Source organism: Nymphaea colorata, chromosome 3, assembly GCF_008831285.2.
Source record: "Nymphaea colorata isolate Beijing-Zhang1983 chromosome 3, ASM883128v2, whole genome shotgun sequence".
NCBI classification, from domain to species: Eukaryota; Viridiplantae; Streptophyta; class Magnoliopsida; order Nymphaeales; family Nymphaeaceae; genus Nymphaea; species Nymphaea colorata.
In genome coordinates, this window is record NC_045140.1 from 9827469 (window position 1) to 9850225 (window position 22757).

Genomic DNA, 22757 nt, shown 5'->3' on the forward strand with positions numbered 1-22757 from the left:
TCTTCAACAAAGTCTCTATTATTTTGGAGAGAGGTTAACAGGTGCATCAGATGAAACTCTCTTTCATGAGAACTTTGGGAATATACATTTAATAAGACATTTTACATTTCACATGAGGTCTTCAAACCTATAACCTTGTCAATAGCACTTTCAGACAAAGTGTCGGTGATCCAATCAAAAGGATCAAAAACATACTCAGGTGGTGCGTCTCCCATATAAAGAAACCTTGAAGATCTTGACTTTCAATCCTAGCAAGAACTTGGGTTTTTTAAAGTAAGAAATTTTCAGACGTCAACTGGAGGGAGACGAAATTAGATACGTTAATTGTTGAAGGATATGAAAAAACATTCGAAGAGACGTTCATGGATGACGACACCATATATGCTTTGATCCATTAAAGAAATTATACCAAGGAAAGAAAAAGACTAGGATTAACGTGGCTTGGCTTGATTCAAGCATACGTCCACAATCAACACGCACAGGAAACATAATTCAACATGTGAGAAAAGGTTGTTTTTACAATGTGCATGTGAGACTTATTGTATAGGCTACAATTTCTCGATGTGATTATTCTCAAGAGAAATATGAACCAATTCCAGTTTTAATGAGATTTTTCCTCTTTGCCTTTTGCTGAGATTATCTTCAACAGTTCTTGGTGATGTCAACAGTTTTCTTGGTAACAACAATCTTCTTGTGCTCGAGTTCCCATCTTTCTATCTTTCTAAGATTATCTTCAATGGCTTTCATGACAGTCTTGGTAACATTGTGCTTTCCTTCCTTATTAGTTTGGGTAGAATCATTAACAGGTCATGAGATGAAGAAGGCGAAATGATTAAAGGATTTTGTGTGGAGCTTTTGCAAGGATGTTTACAGGGCTCAACACATGAGGGATAAAAAGAAGGAATTGCTGGATATTTGGTTGGAGTTTGGGGTTTTATGCAGAGATGGCAACATTTGGGAGGAGAACTCAACAGTTCTGCATGTAGTTTTATTTCAATAGGGAGGTCAAAACTGTTGTGGAGGCTATTTAAAGCTAGTTGATGGCAAAAGGTTACAAGAAGATGTCAGATGGGAGGAAATGAGGCAGAGCTTGGAATTTTAGAGCGGAGCTTGTTGCTCCTGTCGTAGGCATAGCAGAAGCCCATAGTGATCTTCAACAACAGAGGTTTGTGTAGAAGGATGAAAGGAACCATAGAAGGCAGTAGACGTTTGTCCTCAAAGTGATGCATCATAAAATGCAATCTTCACAGATTGGAGTTCACAGATGGTAGCATTCGAATCGAGGTAGGCAGATGGGTGAGGTTGCTAAAAGATGAAAACCTGGTATCTGATAATGGCTGACAGAGAAACCGATGCTGAAGAATGCTTAACCATTTTGACTACTCAAGAATGATAAAAAGATAACCACCCCAAGTACTACAGTTCCCATTTAATCTCACGTCATAAAAAGTTAATTATTAATACACATTAACAATTAAGTAGTACTAATTGTCTCTCCTATTTGTCGTTAGCATTGCCCTTTTGCACCCAAGTGTTCCCATCTATAAGAGAAGTAACCAGTGGTATTAGGACGTCTCCTTGCACATGCTGCATAGGATGGGGTACCACAAAACTGAGGAAGACATTTGAATGCAGAAATAAATTAAAAATAATAAAATTTATAATTCTAAAAGAAATTGATCACCATCTAAGCCCATAAAGCAGTACAATTTCCAGCACGAGGCAAAGTGGGCTCAGACCCATCATATTCGAGGTGCTGCACTCACTACTCAGATCCCCACATCAAGACTTTAGTCCAAGTAACAAAGCGTCAGCAGATGCATCAATGCTAGAAAACAGAGTGCCTCTACGTAGATCCTTGAGATTGGCAAAGGGGCATCGATGGTGTACTTGAAGTCCATCTTCAGCACAATCAAAGTTTAGACCCTTTCTGGTTCTTTTGTCCTTTTGAGACTTATTCTGTATCCAAAATTCAAATACGTTAGTTGGATCTAACAAGATCCAATTTCTTTTCAAATCAATCCAGATCCAAAGTCCAGAATGTGAAATTGTTGAGTGGCCGAGTACTCTCAAGTAGCGTTTGATAGGTGAAGACATTCTTCCTCTGACAGAGAAATCCGACTTTCGTCTTTAAATAAGCTATCGCTGCCTGCAACCGGATGCCGCGGGATGTAGCAGCCAACGGCTGCGATGCGCTATCACCAGTTGAAGGTGATAACTGTCGCAGAACCTACTTACTGATCCCTTGTCTGACACGTAGCCTTTACGGGGATGTGAATCGGAAGAAAGCCGAGCCTAACCGGGCGGTACGATATTGGCGGCATTAATGATATCAAAACTCCCTCCATCCTCCACCGTCGCTCTATCCTCTCGTTCCCGGGCCCTGCCTGTTGGACTCTCCGCCAGAAGGAGGTTGCCGATAAATCAGAACGCATTGAAAGGATGACAAGCCGTCACCTGCCATAGAGAGAGAGAGAGAGAGTGTGTGTGTTCGTTTGCGTTCGCTGCTATAAGGAATCGATTGAACTGGAAAATGAGGGCGACTTTGCCGGAAAGGAAAACGGTTACCGGCCGTCTCGACCTTTTTCACGGTGTGACGCCGCTCGCCCGGCGCAAATCACCGCTGTCCTATTTCCCGACGCGTTCGCCGCGTAAATTGGCATCCCTCGAGCTCTCGCGCTTCAGTTTTCTGCCTGGTTTGAAGGTGTGCAAAGCTCTTCGAATACTTATTATGTGGTGCTCCCTTTAGTTACTGAAAGTGAATTACTGCATGTGATCGTTGCGTAGGTCAATTATCATTGAAGCCATGTGAATTTTACGTTCCTTACGGATATTGAAGCTGAAATGTCTTCCTATTGTATCATAACGGGTGAGAATAGGGTCATTACGCTATCTCAGATCACCACAAAAACCTGGATAGGTGTGCTATTAGTTTGAGACCCATCATATGTAAACCAATTCTTAGAAACCCTTTTTCAGCAAGGATTCAGCTAAATTACCTTGTAGTTTTGTCCTCCAAGAGATGTAGGAGGGGAACTTTGGCTGCATGTGCAATTCTAGGCCCTGCGACAGATAAGCTACAATGGTCTGGACAAAGTGTCGCGATCCTGGAAGAGTGAGCTAACTCCAGAAACCTGTCGTCGGTTCGAATCGCAGTCTGCAACTTCTGCATGTAGATGGAGTCACTAGTGATCGCTGTTCTGTAGTACGACGGAAAATTCATTCTCTGGTTTTGTTGGCGACACTCATCACAATATGGAGAACCACGTTTGCTGCAATTGGTCGGATAAACCTGTGAGCGGATAGGAACACATTACAACTGGTTTCCCAAAGATATGGATTTGTAACAACTTGGATCAGTAACTGATCCCAACATCACAGCATCGAAAAAAAAACACTTATATAAGTGAAAAATCTCAAATTTCGTTGGCCAAGAGACAATACCAAAACGCCGAGTCTAGTATGCCATTTGTTCTACAACTTCCAAGGAGTGAGAACTACCATTCCAAGCCTTCTTGGGGGATTCCATCTGCAAACTCAAGCCTTATGGTTAACAGATGTTGCCCATCATCATTTAGTTTTATTACCTTTATCTTTCTCATTACTGGTCATAGGTATAGAGCTCACTTTGGCATTGGGTACAGTATAGGTGATCTGCTCTAGATTTGCTTATTCTAATAAAAAATAATTAATTGGATTTTCCAGCTTAATGAGGAAAATTGTTTTGTGCAGGTAGTGAAAGCAAGCATTTCAAGAGGAACAGATGCTGTAGTGGACACTCTATCGAGGATGGAGTGTTCTGATTTTCCAGTTGAAATTTGTGAAACCCGTACCCTGCCCCCTGCCCTTACACTACGGGATGGTGTAATGGCTCTTCGTGAAGCCATTACAAATCTGAAATTGGACCCTCCTTGTCTGAAAAGTGGCGTCCTGAGATACCAGGTGATCTTCCTTCTTTTTCATTTATAATATCATTTTTATTTGATTTCGCAATTGCACTAAGTTTAGCGTTCCTATCTTTGTATTCACTCTCTTTTAGCTCAATGTTGAATGCCAGCTGAACAGTATGATACAAGTCTTATTTCCGGGATCACCTCTCACTTTCCTCTTTGTTTTTTTTTTTTGTTTTGTTTTTTTGTTTTGTTTTTTTGTTTTTTTTTTTTTTTTAGTAACAACCATTTTATAAATTGCACTTTTATATTTTCCACACACAGACCACATGAATAAATACATGTACACACACATAACATTCATGCATCCTGTAGCCTGTGACTACAAATTTAAAATTTTATCAAACTACCATGCTATAACTTATAACTCTTGTATGTTGGAGAAGGAGAAAGGCTAATCATGTTAATTCATTAGGAATTTCATCTGTTTATTTGGGAAACTGAGGAAAAATGATTATGAGAATTATCTGTAGTGAGATTTTCTTTTTAATAACTTTGTCATCATTCTTTTAATGGTGGTGGGGTTGTAGCACCCATCTTGTGTGCTTCGAGTCTACTTTTGGAGCATACTGCATGAAAGACAACCATTTTCATGCTTGTGTCTCCACTAAAAGATGGACCCATAGAAAACACATATTAAGCAATAACAAGTTGGTTCAGTTCCTCTATCTGGTAGTTGATTACTAGCAACTCTTAATGAACAAGATCTTGTCTTCTCTGGTCATATGATTATTGACTGCAAACAGATGGCTTCTATGGAGATTCCTGTTACAAATGTTTACCATAAAATTTCTGGCATATGAAATTTTAGGGATAAACTGGGTATGCTATAGTCCAACTGTGCTGCTACTTATCATTTGACCTGTCACCTGATAGCTGATACCTTTTCCATAGATTTTCATGATGTAATTTTCTTTTTAACTTGTGGCTATGTGTGTAGTGGTTATCTTCTGGAAATATGCATTACGTTTAAAGTTTTTAGTGTCTTTTATAGTGGATATCCTGTTTCGATTATTTGGAACTGCAGAGATCTGGTTTCTGTACTTTGTAGTCTATACTGGCCATTTTGTACATGCAATGCTTATTCTAAAACTCTCACTGGGCATTCTGGAACTTCTAGTTACATTAGTATCCTCAATTATCTAGGAAAATATGCATCCATCCTTCATTTAGTTCATTCATTCTTCTTTCAGTTGACATTACAAGTTATGTCGAGGGCTTGTGTTATTAATGTGCTTGGCTGCAGATTGCTGTGCCTCCAAGCATAAAGGCTCTAGACTGGATTATATGCCAACTACAGTCACATCAAATGCTCCCACAAATTTATTTTTCTCAAAAGCCAAGAGATGACTTCATGCACGAATCAAATGCATTGCTCGGAGTAATGGCACTCTCTGGAATCGGGTGTGCAGTTTATTTTGAAGGGTCTGAGTTTCCTAATGAATTTATGAAAATGAAAAGGTATTCTTCTCTACTTCAACACATGAATTTTCTTTATACCTTGAACCCTTGACTCTGATTTGCTACTGAAAGCATTAATTTTGCGACAACAGAAATTAATTTCCCTATTCTGAATCATATTTGTTGAAACTGATTCAGTGGAAAAAGGCCAATGCTAGGTATGTAAACAATGACATATAAGTGACATATAACTCTATAAGTGCCAATGAGGGTTTGTTCAATTCAGGTTCAAGAAGTTCAGTTGCTCAATGCGTGGGGTATCCCTGTGCTATAATCTAGTATCATCTAACGAACCCCAGCTTCCATATCCAAAAGAAAAAGAAGAACCAAATGGAAAAAAGAAGAAATTGATATTGAGATGTAAATTATTATTCAATGGTTATGCATTAAATAGAGCTCAAGTTTGTATGACATCATCTGAAGATATTTGATGAAGGCTATCTATATGTGTATATATTTTAAGGGTGGATCAGCAAAATTTGTCTTGCGGAGCTGGGCGGGGCCGGGGTGGGGTGTGGGGGAGGTGGGTTTATACTTTATATGTTTTATAAGAAATTTAAGAGGGTCCATTACTGGTTTATAAAAGTAAGAGGGTTAAATAACTTATATGTATTTTTTTTACATACATACTTATGAAAATTTCTGAATTTCAAGGGGAGCTGGGCCTCCTGTTTGCGCCCTTGTTTATCATACTATATGTTTGATGTGCATAAGTATAGGTAGTTCTAACCGTGGTACCAAGGTATGATGTTAGTGGTAGCCCATGTTACATAATTAGCAGTAGTGAGCTTTGAGAAGGAGAATTCTCCATTTGATACCACATACTCATCGTTGAAAATGAATCACACCACAAGCTCAAGAGATCAATACTTTAGATATCACCAAATGGGTCACAGGTCTCCAGACTCCAACAGCATAGTTCCCAAGGCAGGATATAAAAGTCATTTCTTCTACATGACTTTACCATGTATGAACATGCCTTGTCTGACAAAGGAACAGACATGAACAATCCTCACATATCAAGAGGTCTTTCACAAATGCCCCTACAAACCTCAAGGGGCGTACGTAGCTGGTTAGGGCCGTTAGGCTGGTGCCCTTGAAACTCCACATTGTCAGTTCGATTCCCGTGGGTGCTATTCCTTTGGGCCATGACACTCTAATTGATGTGCGTACTGTCTCCCACCAAGGCCCCAAAGCAACTTTGGACCCGAAAGGCAAGGGAAGGAGGGAAGCCTTGGCTTCTCATGCCAAATTGGCACAAATGGCCATACAACAGCCATACTAAGAGCCTTACAAGTTGTTACACACACAAGGCCATTCCCAAAAAGTGAGAGGGAGCCCAAAAATATGTACGATAAGGGTTTAAGCTTCAAAGAAGCATACAAAGGAATGGGGTAAAGCTTCCTCTATGTACACCATAGAGAATGGAACTAGCTGGAATGCTTAGAAGCTGGCCATTCACAAGCTCTAACAGCTAGAGACGGGTCCTTGGAGATTAGTCAATGGCTAGCTTAGCCACAAAAAGAAATAAAAAATTTAAAGTTCAAAAATGAGAAAAAAAAAATGCATACCTAACACACACACCCGCACCCACACCCACCCACACACACACACACACACACACACACACACACACACGTAAATCTGTGTCCACATGATCTTCTGCAGTTCAAGAAATTTGTCTGGAATATTCTTCATAATTATAAAGCCCCAAGGAATTTATTGCCAACTATTATTTATGACAACCAGGTTTTTGGCAGCAGATTCACCCTCTATAAGGGCATATGGATGCAGATTTCAAAAGTCACATGAGGATTCATCCAGGTGTGATGTGAAATATTATTTTTTTATTCCTCAGGTGAACAAGAGCTCTCTCTCTCTTATAAAAGTCCTTGCTCATCTTTCATAATTTGTATCACCCAATTTCACTGTAGAACCATAGACAAATGTGTTTGCAAAAGCTTTATATTCAGTCATCTGATGAAGTTTACAAGAGCCCTGATCATTCTTATTATCCTCCATACTAATAGATTAAATATGGCTGTACAACAACAAATTCCAACCTATAATCAACATAGGACAGCAGTGAAAGAAAGAATCTGGTCGCTGAGACACCAAGCTGATATGCCAAAATCTTCAATACCAAACCACAGCTAAACGTTTAAGAGCCGGTGTCAGAACTGGTTGAATCAAAATAGGCTCTATCTCCTTCAGGCAAAAAATGGCATTCAATAAAAAAAGAGGTTATATCTGTGCCAACACTACGATAACAGGTGGAGATTTAAGACTGCGCACCTATATGACACCAAAGGCTGATAAACAAATCTTGTTTAAACATCCATGTAAACAGAGAACACAAAAATTCCACTACGTGACAATTAGGTAGGAAGTCGACAGAAGAATTTCACTTCACGACAACTAGGGCAGAAAGTCAACACTGTTCAACTGCACGACAATTAGGGAACAGATTTTCTCATCTACGACTGCTCAACTTATCACATATAGAAATTATATTTTGAATTAACTGTGGCCGACCATACTCAACAACAGCTGACCTGTATGCAAGTCTTCAAACAGCAGATGTCCACATGATCCATCTCACATAAACTTTAGCCTCATACCTGCATTGCAGGACTTCACATCCCTTGCACCTTGTTCACAATGTCCATGAGAAGGGTGAAACAGAAAATCTGATTGCTCTGTCATTGTCTGATCACAAATATCAGACTTCTAGTCACCCACAACTTGCATGAATCGGCAGTGGGAAGCGAAAGAGAAGACAGAGGAGAAAGGGAAGAGGAGAGAGGGGAAGAAGGGAAGGAAAAAGAACGTAGAAGCTAGCTTAAGAGGCATCACAGTCTCCTAGTCATGAGAGGCTCTAATACCATGATGGAGCAGCTTGAGAGAACAAAAAGAATCAATTTTATTTGATTAACCCTATCCTTTTGAAGAAAAGATTAGGACAGCGAAAGTAGTTACATATGAGTTCATCAAAACTATAAAAAATAATAAAAAACCTCACACTAAAAAAATTCTAAAAAGCCTCACATGGAATAATCTTTCAACAGAATGCATAAACCAGCAAAAGCATGAACATCAATTTCAATAAAGCATGAAATCCTATGAGTTCTGCTCAATGACAGATTAAAATAACTTGATGTCAGTCTAGCACTCTTTTGTAAAATTTTTCAGGGTAAAACCAGAAATCAGTCTTCTCATGATGGTCATGGTTTTCATTGGTAGTTCACTCATAAAGACATCAAATCATTCCTTGTTGTAAGAGAAACATCTGAATCTAATGTGCTCAAATGCATTTAATACAGAGATTTCTTTGCCTAGGTTCAGTTAGAAGCGTTTTCACCAGCTTTCTTCTTGAAAATGCAATGCTGCTTTCATTAACTGTCTTTTTATCAACCATTGTTATATTTGACAGTTTATTCATTCAAGAAGCTTAAAAAGTTCTTCTTTTCAGATTGAACTTGTTGAATTCCACAACGGCTCCCTGATTGCAGCTACTTTGGCTTGGGATGAATTTTCAGCCAATGGTTTTGAGAAATCCATTCTTTCTCTTGAGCTGTCACTTAACCAGGTATTGGAATTCCATATCCCATTATAGGATGAATAATGAGCATAAATCCCAAAGAGGATTTTCTTCTTGATTTACTTATAATGCCCACCATTATGGCATAATGAATCTTCACATAACAACAGAAGATCCTGACTGGTGACTGGATTCTATTTTAGCACTTGCATGGTGTTCACTATCTATCTGTTGAAATTCTTGAGTTGGCATGTGGTTCATCATTTTCCGTCACTAATCATGACAGCTTGAATGAGTATGAGAGTGAAACATCTGCTACACTTTGTAGTCTGGTAAAATAAAGCCTCTTCCAAATTGCTCAGTCTTTTTAAGGCAAAGGACTTAGAACTATGAGGATGGTACAGGGGTGAGACATAGTATGTTTTTACATTTTATGGCAGAAAATCCTGTCTAAGACAATATTCTATATATGAATTATAATGCATTTCTAGAACTGTTATGGAAAAGAAAACAATTTATTATTATAAATGACATATAATGTATAAAAAATTGAAGTAGCTATATTATTTGGCTTTCTGGGTTCCTCCATTTCCTCAGCTTGTTGAGGTGTTTTCATTTGTTGCCATGTGCATTTACTGATGATTGATCTGTAGCATTCTTTTGTTAGTAAATTGCATTTGAAAGCCATATTGATGTAAAATTTGAAGCTTTCAAACTTCCGTTTTCTAATGATTTCTAAGTTTGTGTTCCATGGTCATGTTTGGCTAGGTTTGCATGTGATTGGAACATTTCCACATATACTTGTTTAAATTGCAGATAGTTTTACATGTTATGGTGATGAAAGATGCCTGCTATGACAGATGGTGGAATCAGTCTCATGATAACTTGGATGTAGAAGATGAATCATCTGCAAAACTGGTATTTGTTCAGTCTCTCTTCCAGCTCTTGATCATTGTGCAATTTAAGTCAATGGCGACTCTCCATGTTGTACTCACCATGGAGAGAATACATTGCCATTTCTTTCAAAATAGTTTTTGTTTGACTTGATTAGCTTCAGGTGATGCTCACCTGTTTGAGAATCTGCAGGTAATCCTTTCTGCAAATTCTTGCTTTGGAACAGTGGATTGTAATGATGTCCTTGTACTGGTAAATATTTTCCTTGAATATTATTTTGACCTGTAAAATCTTGTGTTTATGAAAAAAATTGCTACTGAAGGGATTTTCTGCTAGGAAAGTTTTGTAGCTTGTATGCAATATTATGTTGCTGACAACCCTTTAAAAGCAATCTTGTGCTTGAAATCTTCCATTGGCAGGAGTCATAATGCTTTGTATGTCATTTATTTAAGAACCAATATTTGACTCATTATCATGTTTCCATTACATGTCAGGATGTATCTCAAGGCTGCCATCGCTTCTATTTCCGCTTATCAGCAATGACTGCTTTCACTAGAAACATGGTACGAAATAACTTCCCTTGTTTCATTCCCTTTGCCAGAAACATGCAATGAAATTACTTTACTATGCCATATAGTGGGTGTGGATGTCCCATTTTTTCCTATGCCATGTAGTGGGTGTGCATATATGATGTCCAGTTTAGTAATAGTTAAATAAATCAAGCTTCTCTTAAGTAGTCTAAATAAAGAATTCTCCTGGTCTTCTCCATCTTCTATTCATTTTGACATTTGACTCCAATGGAGATTCTACCTTTTTCTGTCACTAGCCAACCAGGCCTTGGCTACTTATATCCTTCTTCATAGTTGTTTTATGATAAGTACAATCTGCTTTTTGAGTAAGCCACCTCAAGACTAAAAAAATCCAAGATTATTCATCTTAAAAAAAATCTGACCTGACCTTCTCTTATTATCATAAAATTTCTCTTAATCATCACTACTGACAATCATGTCATCTGTGCATAGTACATCTTTTTTTTGCTTTGTTTGAAGATTACATCTTTTTTGCTTTGTTGAAGACACAAATACAGCTGGATCATGATAGCTTTGCTCAAACTTGTGATCTTTCACTGTAAGGCTGAACTTCTCAAACCAGAGGCTTTCTTGGGACCGTAAAAGGCTTTCTTCAGTTTGCAAACTCTTCCTCAGGGCCAAAATATCCTTGTGGAAGTTGCGTGTACACTTCTGAAGGGCTGATATACGTAACTTCATGGACAAGGGACAAGGTCAAATAGAAATGTACAGGTTAATTACATTACCTAGACATTTCTAGTGCAATTCTACATTGCTACAAGCTTCCCATGCCATTGAGGACTATGGATCTGCAGGAAATATAGTTATCCAAATATAAAGCCTCTGAAAAATGCTCTGTGGCCCCCCTCCTTTTCCAAAACTTCTGGAAAATTTTCTATGCTCCCTCCCTTTTTCTGTTTGGAACATGAATAGGGCCCTTGAAAGTTTTTTTTGGCTTTGCCATTGAGGACTATTATAGATCTCCATCTTCTTGTGGAACTGACACTGCCTTCGACAGTTGCATAATAGTTTTTCAGTCCAATAGTAGTTTCTTGTTCACCATGTTGTTCATTTTGATTGATGGGATTGTGTTAGTGTGGGAGTCAGGTGGAGTAATGCAGAACCAACAGGATGCTATCTAGTTCTCTATGCTATCTAGTTCTCTTTCTTTTTATTATATGCCACATTGGCATGCATAAACTTTGAATAGCCTCTTTACCTCATTTATGTTGCTGAACTCAATTTGCCTTTTCCTAATAAAAGCTCCTAACTGATATTTTGGTTCTGAGCAAAATATTAATCCAAACTACGTCAGAGTACAATTTCAGCAATATGTATTGTGGTTTCGTCTTTCTAGTTTATGTGACCATGTTGTTAATTCATCTGATAAAATATTTATGTGACTTTTTTTATTTTAACGCGGTAGGCATTGTGAAGATAGTTTGTGAAATTATCTACAATTAGGAATATTGAATTCAGCCGGCTATCTCTGTGGCCGGATGTTTATTTTTTGTTTTGTGTCACTAAAAATTCTCGTACGATGCATTGTATTGCTAAAACCGTGGCCAAGCAACTGGCTGTCGGAAATGCACCCTTTGCGACGGTCTTTAGTAACACAAAATAAAAAAAATAACCATCCAGCCATACAGGTAGCCGCCTGATTTCAATTCCTCCTAATAATTATGTTTTGAATCTCAAATCCATGTGTACACTTCCTTATGTGCCTGATTATAATGAATACTTTTCCTTCTTGGAAACTTTGAATATTTTCTTTTATTTCATATTGTGGCTGATGTCCCCAAATATGGCACTCGTAGGAGCATTTTGTGTGAGACTTTGATGTTGAAAATGTAATGTTGACGGTATTTAACAAAGACTTTTCTGTTTGTAAAATAGCCTGCATTTTGTGGCATCTACATATGATGTTTTTCTTGAGTGAAGAGGATTTTTTCGGGGCATAGCAGCTTATGAGCAATACTTTTTGTTTGTGTTACGTAATAGTATAAGAAAAACTGTACACCTTTCTATCTTATGCTGTTATATTAGAGTATTTTGAATGTTTGTTCCTTTTCTTTAGGATAATGCTCCTGTTCCCTTCACTGGCACTCTGGAGAGTTGTTTGAACATTAATTCATTGTGGGCGACCCTTATTGTGGAAGAGTGCTGTCGACTTGGATTAACAGTAAGTCTTGCCTAAAGAAGTGCTTGAGTAATTTGTTATTTCTTCTACAATAATTCCTTTTTTGCCTTTCAGTACTTTTGTATTGCACCTGGTTCAAGATCGTCTCCACTTGCAGTTGCTGCTGCAAGTCATCCTAATGCCACATGTATTTCTTGTTTCGATGAAAGATCACTTGCATTCCATGCCGTTGGATATGCAAGAGGTTCTTGTGGACCTGCAGTTGTGATCACATCATCAGGCACTGCAGTATCAAATCTATTACCAGCTGTGAGATTACCTCTTAGTCGTTTTGCAAACTGTATTCTGCTTTTTCTATGAAACTATCTAAGGTTCTAATGTGCTTTTGTTTTTCAAATTTCTTCCCCATTTATAGGTGGTGGAAGCAAGTGAGGATTTTGTCCCACTTTTGTTACTTACAGCTGATCGCCCTCCAGAACTGCAAGATGTGGGAGCAAATCAAGCAATTAACCAGGTTAATGCCATGAGCACTGTCTCTTCTTTGTTTTCACTGTCATCTTTGCTATGTCTTACTACCTCCAACATGGTTATTTGAATGGTTCGAAACAATGATATTGAATTTATATTTTCACCTGAATAGATTTCTCTTGGTTGATTGTCAAAGGCTACAGAGAAAACTTCTATTGTTACTAAGTAACCCTTCATTATCATGGCCTCCTAGTTTCCATACCCACCTTTTGGCACTTGGCTAAGAGCTGAGGCTTTGCAAAACTAGAGCATAATATGCTTGCTCATGTATTCCAGTCTGTCCTGAAATAAACTCAATTTTCTGAAACAATTTTTGCTTTTGGAGGTCTCCCAAGTGCAAATAGAAAATTTATTTTAAGAAAAGTCTTCACTATTAATTAATCTCACTAAATTCTTTAGTGCTTCTTTATTTCTAATTTCTTGATGATTATTACTTCTTGTTATGTAGTGGAAGCAATCACATGAAGTGAGCATGATATTGTCTGATTGATCCCAAATGAAGTCAAACAATTATACGGAAAACTCCTGTTTTTGTTTTTCTTGTGGCCAGGAACAAGATTGCTTAGCTTTGTGCATTTTCATATATAGCAGATTAAGCAAGCTTCTGATAACTTCTTTCAATGTGGCTTCCATTTCTTTTCTTATGATTGAGAAGCACCCATTCCTAGGAATGAGTATCTCAAATAGTCATGTCTTCAGTTAATTTTAATTTGCTACGGTCCTTCTCTTTCTGCTTCGTAGAACTATTGCTACCATTACTGTTACTCCAGTAGCTATATAAAATGTAGCGAACCTCCTCCTAGTTACTTAACTAAATCCTAGTTTCCTGTGTTCCTCCTATAACCTTGCTAAACACAACTTTCATTCGGAAGTAGATAACTTAGAAGTATACACAAGTGAAGTTATTAGGCATATCTTAAAAAACCTTAGTTTTACAATCTTTCCATGGGTATGAGATTGGTAAATTTTTATCTATAAAATTTTAAAACAAACGTAAGAGTTAAAAAAGTATAATGTGATAGTGTTCTCATTTCTATTCTTGTCTATATGTTATGTTTCTCTTCCTTTTCTAGTCTTCTTTATGGTAGTATAGAATCATAGATGTGGTTCTATTATCTAACTGCATTTATGCAATCTGAATTTATGTCCTAATTTTATTTTGTTTCTCTTGTGGATTTTCTTTTGACTGAATGATGGCACATTTTATTCTCCTTTGTTTTTAGGAAAGATCAGCATGGCAGTATCTGTATATGTTATCTTCATCAAAGTTTGTGCTTCCCAATTTTTATTTTAATTTTTTTCTACTCCCAAAAAGAGCTTCTTTTATAAAATTGTGTGTCTATTGTTGAATTTTTGTTCCTGAATGAAGGTTATGAGGGTGTTACTCATCCTTGTCACTGTTCTGGTTTCAGGTCAACCATTTTGGTTCATTTGTGAGATATTTCTTCAGTCTTCCTCCTCCGGATGATCATATTCCAGCAAAGATTGTATTGACAACTATAGATTCTGCGGTCCATCATGCAACAATTTCACCCTGTGGCCCTGTACATATTAACTGTCCCTTTCGAGAACCATTGCATAATGGTTATGAAAGATGGGATGCAAGTTGCTTAGTAGGAACAAATTTGTGGACTTCCAAAGTTAAACCTTTCACCAAGTATATTAGTATTGCACATGCTTCAGTATTCAGTTATGAAGGCGATATTTCAGAGCAATTGAAGGAGGTATTGAACTTAATTAATGGGGCAGCTCAAGGGCTTTTAGTGCTTGGTGGAATTCATTCTGAAGATGATATCTGGGCAGTACTTCTACTTGCTCAGCACTTACGTTGGCCAGTAGCGCCTGATATTTTATCAGGTTTGAGACAACGGAAAGTAATGACAAGTCTTCTAGATTCTGAGAAGAAGTTTATGTTCATTGACCATTTAGATCATGCTCTACTATCAGAATCTGTAAGGGCATACATAAAGCCTGACGTTGTTGTGCAGGTTTGTTTCCGCAGCTGCTTGTGTTGACATTTTCTTGAGTTGAGAAAATAGGCTTCTTTATTGAATTTTATGGATTTGTCTATTGATTAGAGTTGTTTTTAGGGCATAATATTTTGCTAGTGAGACTTCGTATTGCTATTATCTTGTTTCTGCTATACCAGTATTGCAAGTTGATCAACCTGGTCGCTGGGGTGTGGATCTGTTCTGTAGTTGCAATCGTAGTGCTTAGGACAAGTTTTGTCTTTCATGCACTTAAACAACCAGAGTAAATCTTTTTATTCATGGTTTTCGCAACCAAAAGGTTAGAATCTTGTGGACCATACCGTGCTTAGTTTCTGTTGACTATGTTGTATTTGGGTCACCTATCCGGGTCTGGATCTGGACCCGATCCAATGTGTTACTGTTATGACCCTACTTAACCTGTGTAAACTTTAATTTCGGAGTGTGAATGAAAGTTTATGAGAGAGAGTGTTTGGTTGCTAGTGGGCACCAGTCCTCCTCACCCGTGGTTTTTTCCCTCTTGTTGAGGGGTTTTCCACGTTACATCCGTGTTTGTTCTTTGTTCTTCTCGTTTTACCATTTCTATATGGTATCAGAGCCAACGAGTTGGTGATTTTTTTTTTTTTTTGATCAAGCTCATGACTGTTCTATTCCCGGCCTTTGTTCGTGGGTTTGTTTTGTTGCCGCCACCTGTGTCCGCTGCCAGTTGCTGCCGCTTCTTCTGTTGCCGCCGCCCAACTCTCTGCCGCCGTCCAGCTTCTGGAAAAGGTTTTTGCTTGCCGTGAAGTTCTGGCCATAACTCTCCATCACCCGACGCTGTTCTTGCTCGCCCGATGTTGTTCCTTCACCGCCCAGAGTCCGCCGGTGCCCAGCTCCATTGTCGCCAGCTCCGTCGCTTCTCATCTGCTCGCCCGACGTTGTTCCTTCATCGCCTAGAGTCCACCGGTGCCCAGCTCCGTTGTCGCCCGACGTTGTTCCCTCTTGTGATGTCTGCTGGCTAGATATGTTAGGGCTTCATACCTTGTTTCTATCCATCGTTCTCATGAGGTGTTTGCCTAGATTTACTCTGTTGTGTGGGGGCCTTCGGGAATTCCTTCTTGTCATGGTTTTCAGTATTTTGTCACCTTTATAGATGATTGTTCTCGTAACACTTTGGTTTACTTGCTGAAAGACCGTAGTGAAGTTCCTACTGTGATAGAGACTTACATTGCTTATGTGGAAACTAAATATGGAGCATCTGTTAAGATCTTTCGATCTGACAATGCTCGTGAATATACGTGCCAGTCTGTTGATAGCTTCTTTTGAAAAAAGGGAATTGTCCATGAGACTTCATGTAGTTATACCCCTCCTCAAAATGGAGTTGCTGAACGAAAGAATCGTCAGTTTTTGAATATGACTCGGGCTCTTTTTTTTTCAACGTCATGTTCCAAAAAAGTATTGGGGGGATGCTGTGTTGACCAGTGCATATCTAATCAACCGTATGCCTAGTCGTGTGTTGAATGGGCAGACGTCTTATTCTATGTTACTGAGGAGTCGTGAACCTTTCTCTCTTCCACCTAGAGTTTTTGGTTGTGTCTGTTTTATTCACAATCACAGTCCTAATATTAAAAAGCTTGATCCAAGGCCGATTAAGGGCATATTTCTAGGTTATTCTCTCACTCAAAACGGATACAAGTGTCGAGATCCTTCCACTGGTCGTGCCTATGTCACCAAAGATGTCACCTTCCTGGAACATGCTTCCTATTTTGGTGAGAATTCTGTTCAGGGGGAGAGGTCTACAATGAAAGAAGAAGATTCTCCCAATCAAGAGATTCAGTTTACAGATTTTTTGGATTACAAAAAGGAAGAGACTCAGATTACGAACCCTCTAGAACACAATAAGGTTGATGACTCTTCAACTGTGAATGAGGAGGAACATGACCATTTGTTTGGGCAGGTTTACTCTAGGCGAAGGTTGCCTGCGGCAGGACCCACTGGTGGAGCTGACGAAGTGATGCCCTCATGACAAAGATCCTATTCCCAATCCTAATGCTACTCCTTCCTTGGATGACCCAAGTCGTGCTCAAGAGATGTCAGTTGAAGCATTGCTCTCAGAAAAAGTGTCAGGTCATGTACTCAACACCCTATTGGTAACTTCATATCATATTCTAGACTGAGCAAGGAATACAATTGTTTTGTTTCATCTCTTGCTTTGGCTATGATTCCCAAGACTGTTGCTGAGGCTCAGAGTGATCCCAAGTGGATTTTTGCTATGCAAGAAGAAATGGAAGCCTTGAACAAAAACATGACATGGCAGGTGGTAAAGATTCCTGAAGCGGCTCATCTGGTGGGATCAAAGTGGGTTTACACCATTAAATATAAGCCGGATGGGAGTGTAGACAGATATAAAACTCGTTTTGTTGTCAAGGGGTTCAGTCAGAAATATGAAATTGACTACTTGGAGACCTTTGCTCCGGTTGCGAAGATGAAGACAATCAGAGTCATCATCTCCTTAGCGGTGATAAAAGAGTGGAAGATGTACCAACTTGATGTCAAGAATGCTTTTCTCAATGGAGACCTTGAAGAGGAGGTGTATATGTGTATGCCTCCAAGATATGAGGAACCTGGAAAATGTTGCAAGCTAAGGAAAGCTTTGTATGGGCTTAAGCAATCCCATCGAACCTGGTTTGAACAACTTAGACTTGTAATGAGACAATATGAATATCATCAAGGGAATGGAGATCATACACTCTTTGTGAAGAGGAATGCGCAAAAAGTTACTTTTTTATTGGTATATGTGGATGATATGATTGTCATAGGTGATGATGAAGATGAAATCACTAAGTTAAAGAAACTGTTGGCGATCGAGTTCGATCTCAAGGACCTTGCTAAGCTAAAATATTTCCTTGGCATTGAAATTGCTAGGTCTGGTACTAGTCTTGTGCTAAATCAACGGAAATACACTCTAGATTTGTTAAAGGAGACCGGAAAACTGGGGTGTAGACCTGTCTCTACTCCTCTTGATGCTGGGCACAAGCTGAGTCTTTGAGATGGGGAGCCTCTCTGTGAAAAGACCAAGGGAAGATATCAACGTCTAGTTGGGAAGTTGATTTATCTTACTCTCACTAAACCCGATATTACCTTTGCTGTGAATGTGATGAGTCAATGCATGCATGCTCCCACGGATGCACAATTGAAGGTTGTCGACAGGATCTTGTGCTACTTGAAGAGGAATCCTGGCAAGGGTTTCCTATATGTTAAGCAAGACTCTCTTGGGATTGAAGGGTATTTAGATGCAGACTGGGCAGACTGTGTTGATACTAGAAGATCTACTTCAAGGTATTGCGTCTACTTGGGGGGAAATCTTGTTGTTTGGAGGAGCAAGAGACAAGATGTTTGTTCCCGCTTAAGTGCAGAGGCTGAATATAGGGCTGTTGCTACTGGAGTGTCAGAATTACTGTGGCTGAAAGTATTACTGATTGATATTGGGATAGAGACGGAAGGACCTATGAAGATGTATTGTGATAACAAGTCCGCAATCAATCTGGCCAACAACCCTGTGTTACATGATCGAACAAAGCATGTCGAGATTGACCGTCACTTCATCCGGGAGAGAATTGATGCCAGAGAGTTGATTCTACCATATATGAAATCTAAAGACCAAACTGTTGATGTTCTGACTAAAGTCTTACCTGTGACTCAGTTTGAGAGAAATGTATCCAAGTTGGACATGTTTGATATGTATGCCCAACTTGAGGGGGAGTGTTGACATATGTTGTATTTCAGTCACTTATCTGGGTCTGGATCTGGACCCGATCCAGTGTGTTACTGTTATGGCCCTACTTAACCCTTGTAAACCCTAATTTCAGAGTGTGAATGAAAGTTTATGAGAGAGAGTGTCTGGTTGCTAGTGGACACTAGTCCTCCTCACCCGTGGTTTTTTGCCTCTTGTTGAGAGGTTTTCCATGTTACGTCTGTGTTTGTTCTTTGTTCTTCTCGTTTTACCATTTCTACAGTTTCATTGCCCATTTTACATGGCAATTATCTTGTGAAGCTCTCCATATATAGTTTTGTTATACATTTTGCATTTGTTGTAAGATTTTTCAGAACATTATGTACTTATAGGAAATATGTTGAGAACAAATTCTGTTCTCATGGGCCTTTACTTATTTTTCTCTTTAACTTGCAGATAGGAAGCAGGCTAACTAGCAAAAGGATTGCAAGAATGTTGGAGATGTGCAGCCCTCAATCCTACATTATGGTTGAGAAGCATCCACATCGTCATGATCCTTCTCATATTGTTACTCACAGGATCCAGTGCAGCATCGTTGAATTTGCTTCTGTAATATTGAAATTCGTCCAACCAAGTACAAGAAGCAATTGGTGCACTTGGCTGCAGGCATTGAATGCAATGGTATTAGCTCCTTCACATTTATCTTCCACATCATGCTATAATAATTGCTGGCAATTCTTGCTGCAGCTTATGGGATTCCTTTTCATGTGGTAAAGTTGTTCCCATATACACAACTACTTAACTATTTATTCATGATTTCTTGTGGCAAAAGAATTCTTCCTTCTTGTACCACATAATTCAGAAAAAATCGAGTTCTTCTGCTACTGACAGTCTCATTATCATCATATTTAGTGGGAAATTGTTCTAGTCATGTCTGACAAATGCTATGGTCGTTTACGACTTTCTCTGGTCAAGTGCAGTGAAAGTGTCTTTGTGATTAGTGATGGGAGAAACTACTTTCTTTCAGGTTGCATGGGAGATATCATTTCGACTACATGCCGAGGAATCACTGTCCGAACCTTTTGTGGCACAAGTGGTGTCTGAAGCGCTATATCCTGATGCTGCCATGTTTCTTGGAAATAGCATGATAATAAGAGATTTTGACAATTATGCTCATACTTGGATGCAAAGTGATGAACGTGGTGCATATAAATTCACCAAGTTAGGAGTTCCCAGCATTGGCGTAAGGGTTGCAGGAAACAGGGGTGCCAGTGGCATTGATGGGCTGCTTAGCACAGCTATTGGCTTTGCTGTAGGCAGCAAGAAGCGAGTAGGTATCTCATGCTTTGTTTCCTATGAATAAACTAAATGTGAATCAGAATTTTAGCAAATAATTACTTGAGCATGTACTTATGTTGTCTGATACTCATCATGATGTTGTGATGTGAGATTCAAAGAAAGCAATAAACAACAGTAACAGACACAAAGTAGCATTTTCTTCTTCATGACATAAAAAAGGAAAAAATGGATTCGGATGAGGCAATTCAGACATGTACATAGACAAATGTATATATATGCTAATGCTATGTATTCAAGGGAGTTTAAATGAAGCAAAATAACTGTTACGACCATGTTTGAGGTGTTATTATGGTACTCATTTCAGATTGTTGACTTAAGTTTGCAAAGAAGTTTACATATCTTATTCAGAAACTTCCATCTAAGGGATTGGTTATAAACATAAATACAGGCCTCACATTTCTGATTTTTCTGAGATAAGCCTCTATTTCACTGAGAATTGGTCAAATCAGGGCCTATTTTTAACAATAACATTTAACTATGATCAAAATTTGAGTTATGATGAATGGAATGGCAGTGATTTCCTTCCTTCTGCAAAAGCGAGGAAAACTTTTAGTTTAAAAGCTCAGTGTTAAAAAAAAAATTCTACATCTTCCAGCATGTCACAGTTTAACTAAAGGTCCCTTTGTCTGTTGCCAACCAAAGTGGGGCCTGTGTCAGGACATGATAGTATAGTGTGCATTTGGAATTATAATTGAGTTGCTAACGGTTAGACCCCAAAAGGGAAGTTTCCTGTCTTACTTTATTAGTTATTGTAGCATACATTCATGTACATCACCTTGTTCTCTTGCCATCCCTCCTCCTACATGATTACATCCATGTGTTTTGCACCTTAAATTCATGTCCAGGATACTTTTAAGCATTGTCAATGAAGCAATTTACCCCATTCTTTTGAATTTTAACACTGGTATTATGTGCAAAAGCGACTTTCTGGACTGAGAATTGTTCCAAGTTGTCACCCTGCCACCTATTGTGTTTTCCTATACTAGGAATTGCATTTAGTGGATGTGGAAATCTTATGCTGAAGAAGCTTGTCTTCTGTTGGTTTATTTCCTTGTTGAGCCAGAGTGTTGCCCAAAGGCATCAGCTTGGCAACCCAAGTCCTGTTCTTCCTTGAATAGTATAGTTTCCCTGCTTAATGCAGTTGAATATGTTGGCCTTGTTGATGGATGGTAGCTGAGCATTTGTATATTTTGATTTATTAACTGTCATGGTTAGTATCTTTAAGTTGGTAATTACACTAAGAAACTTATATAACTCGATTTTTAAGCAGTGATCATAGTTTGTGCTTTCTTAATGCCATAACCATGGACAATGGTTGCTACTACTCAACTTACTGGTTTCTTGAGAATGCTGGTTCTGGTGTTGCATTGCATTTTGCTATTTCTCCATGGTATTACAACTGCTGGATAGTGTGAACATCATTACCTTAATACAGGGAGAACTATTACTTTTCACAGTTTGATAAAGGAACTGATTTTTCCATTTCCAATTGTACAAGATACTTCGTGTATTCATTTGAGGAGTTCCTATCTTTGATGCTTCATAAAATCTTATCCAGGTGCTAGTTGTCATTGGAGACATGTCCTTCCTTCATGATACAAATGGGTTGGCAATTCTAAATCAAAGGTCGTACAGTTGAACAAAATCTCTCTCTCTCTCTCTCTCTCGCTCTCTCTCTCTCTCTTTCATGTCAGATATACATGAACATGCATATCTTTCAGTATTAATATGCTGAAATTATAACGTTATATGAATGAGGCATGATTCTTCTTGTGAAGATTTTGTACTGCGTCAGTCCTTTTCATTTTCTCATTGGCTATAATTAAACAAAGTCACTACTTGCTTTTTCAAATTCAATAACCTCAAACTTTTTTTTTTTTTGCTTTATGAGAAACAAAATGTTGAATCTTCAATAGTCCAGATCATGCAGGAAATCTTGATTCATCTAGGGCTGGTTGCAATATATGCTGGATATCATTGTTAGTCTTTGAGATATTGATTTACCCATGCTTTAACTGGATACAAGAATCCACAACTTGAGTGCAAAACAACAAAGATATAGATTTCTCTCAGTTAAGGGCCATAGGAGTGGCAGTAATGATTTGGAGCTATGACACACGGACACGGCAAAATAGGCCGCATACCCACTCCGATACTCCGACATGCGGATCCCGACACTTGGACACGACAAGATACGTTTTGGATCGGGTTTGGGTCAGACCCGATCCGAACCACTTTTCTAACCCGACATTCTTTAACCCTCGACTTTCTTTACGATGGCCCTAAACTTTTTTACGCTTGACCTTTACACCGGCGGGTGGCGACGACTGCTGCAGCAGAGTTCAGCAACAATGGCGGGCGACGGCGATGAGGTCCGGCGATCCACGGCGACGTCCGGTGGTGTCCGGCGGCAGCCGGCGACAGACAGGTAAGTGGTTTTTCTTTTTCGATATTAGAAGTTAGGGTTTCATGTTCTTCATTTGGTTTTTTTTTTTTTTTTTGGGATTTGCCGATTTGGGGATGTTTTTGTTTGAAGATTGAACGGTTAATCCATCGATCTTGATCCTTAACTCTTCTTCAATGCTATGTGCGATATGTTTTTTTTTTTATTTTTC

General features: G+C 38.7%; 1 protein-coding gene across 2 annotated transcripts in view; it reads left to right on the forward strand.

Moving 5' to 3' along the window:
• The first annotated feature begins 2329 nt into the window (after positions 1-2329).
• Positions 2330-22757, forward strand: part of LOC116250127 (protein PHYLLO, chloroplastic) — a 76706-nt gene continuing 56278 nt past the window's right edge. The window contains exons 1-15 of one of the 2 annotated variants that reach the window (XM_031623555.2): positions 2330-2704; positions 3733-3942; positions 5197-5411; positions 7161-7269; positions 8884-9000; positions 9769-9870; positions 10039-10098; positions 10341-10409; positions 12493-12597; positions 12670-12864; positions 12971-13069; positions 14496-15071; positions 19240-19464; positions 19811-20113; positions 21701-21768. In XM_031623555.2, coding sequence (XP_031479415.1) covers positions 2534-2704; positions 3733-3942; positions 5197-5411; positions 7161-7269; positions 8884-9000; positions 9769-9870; positions 10039-10098; positions 10341-10409; positions 12493-12597; positions 12670-12864; positions 12971-13069; positions 14496-15071; positions 19240-19464; positions 19811-20113; positions 21701-21768 — 2624 coding nt within the window. In that variant the 5' untranslated portion in view covers positions 2330-2533. Of the gene's footprint in view, positions 2705-3732; positions 3943-5196; positions 5412-7160; positions 7270-8883; positions 9001-9768; positions 9871-10038; positions 10099-10340; positions 10410-12492; positions 12598-12669; positions 12865-12970; positions 13070-14495; positions 15072-19239; positions 19465-19810; positions 20114-21700; positions 21769-22757 lie in introns of those variants that run through there. The other variant, XM_031623556.2, reaches the window with a different exon arrangement.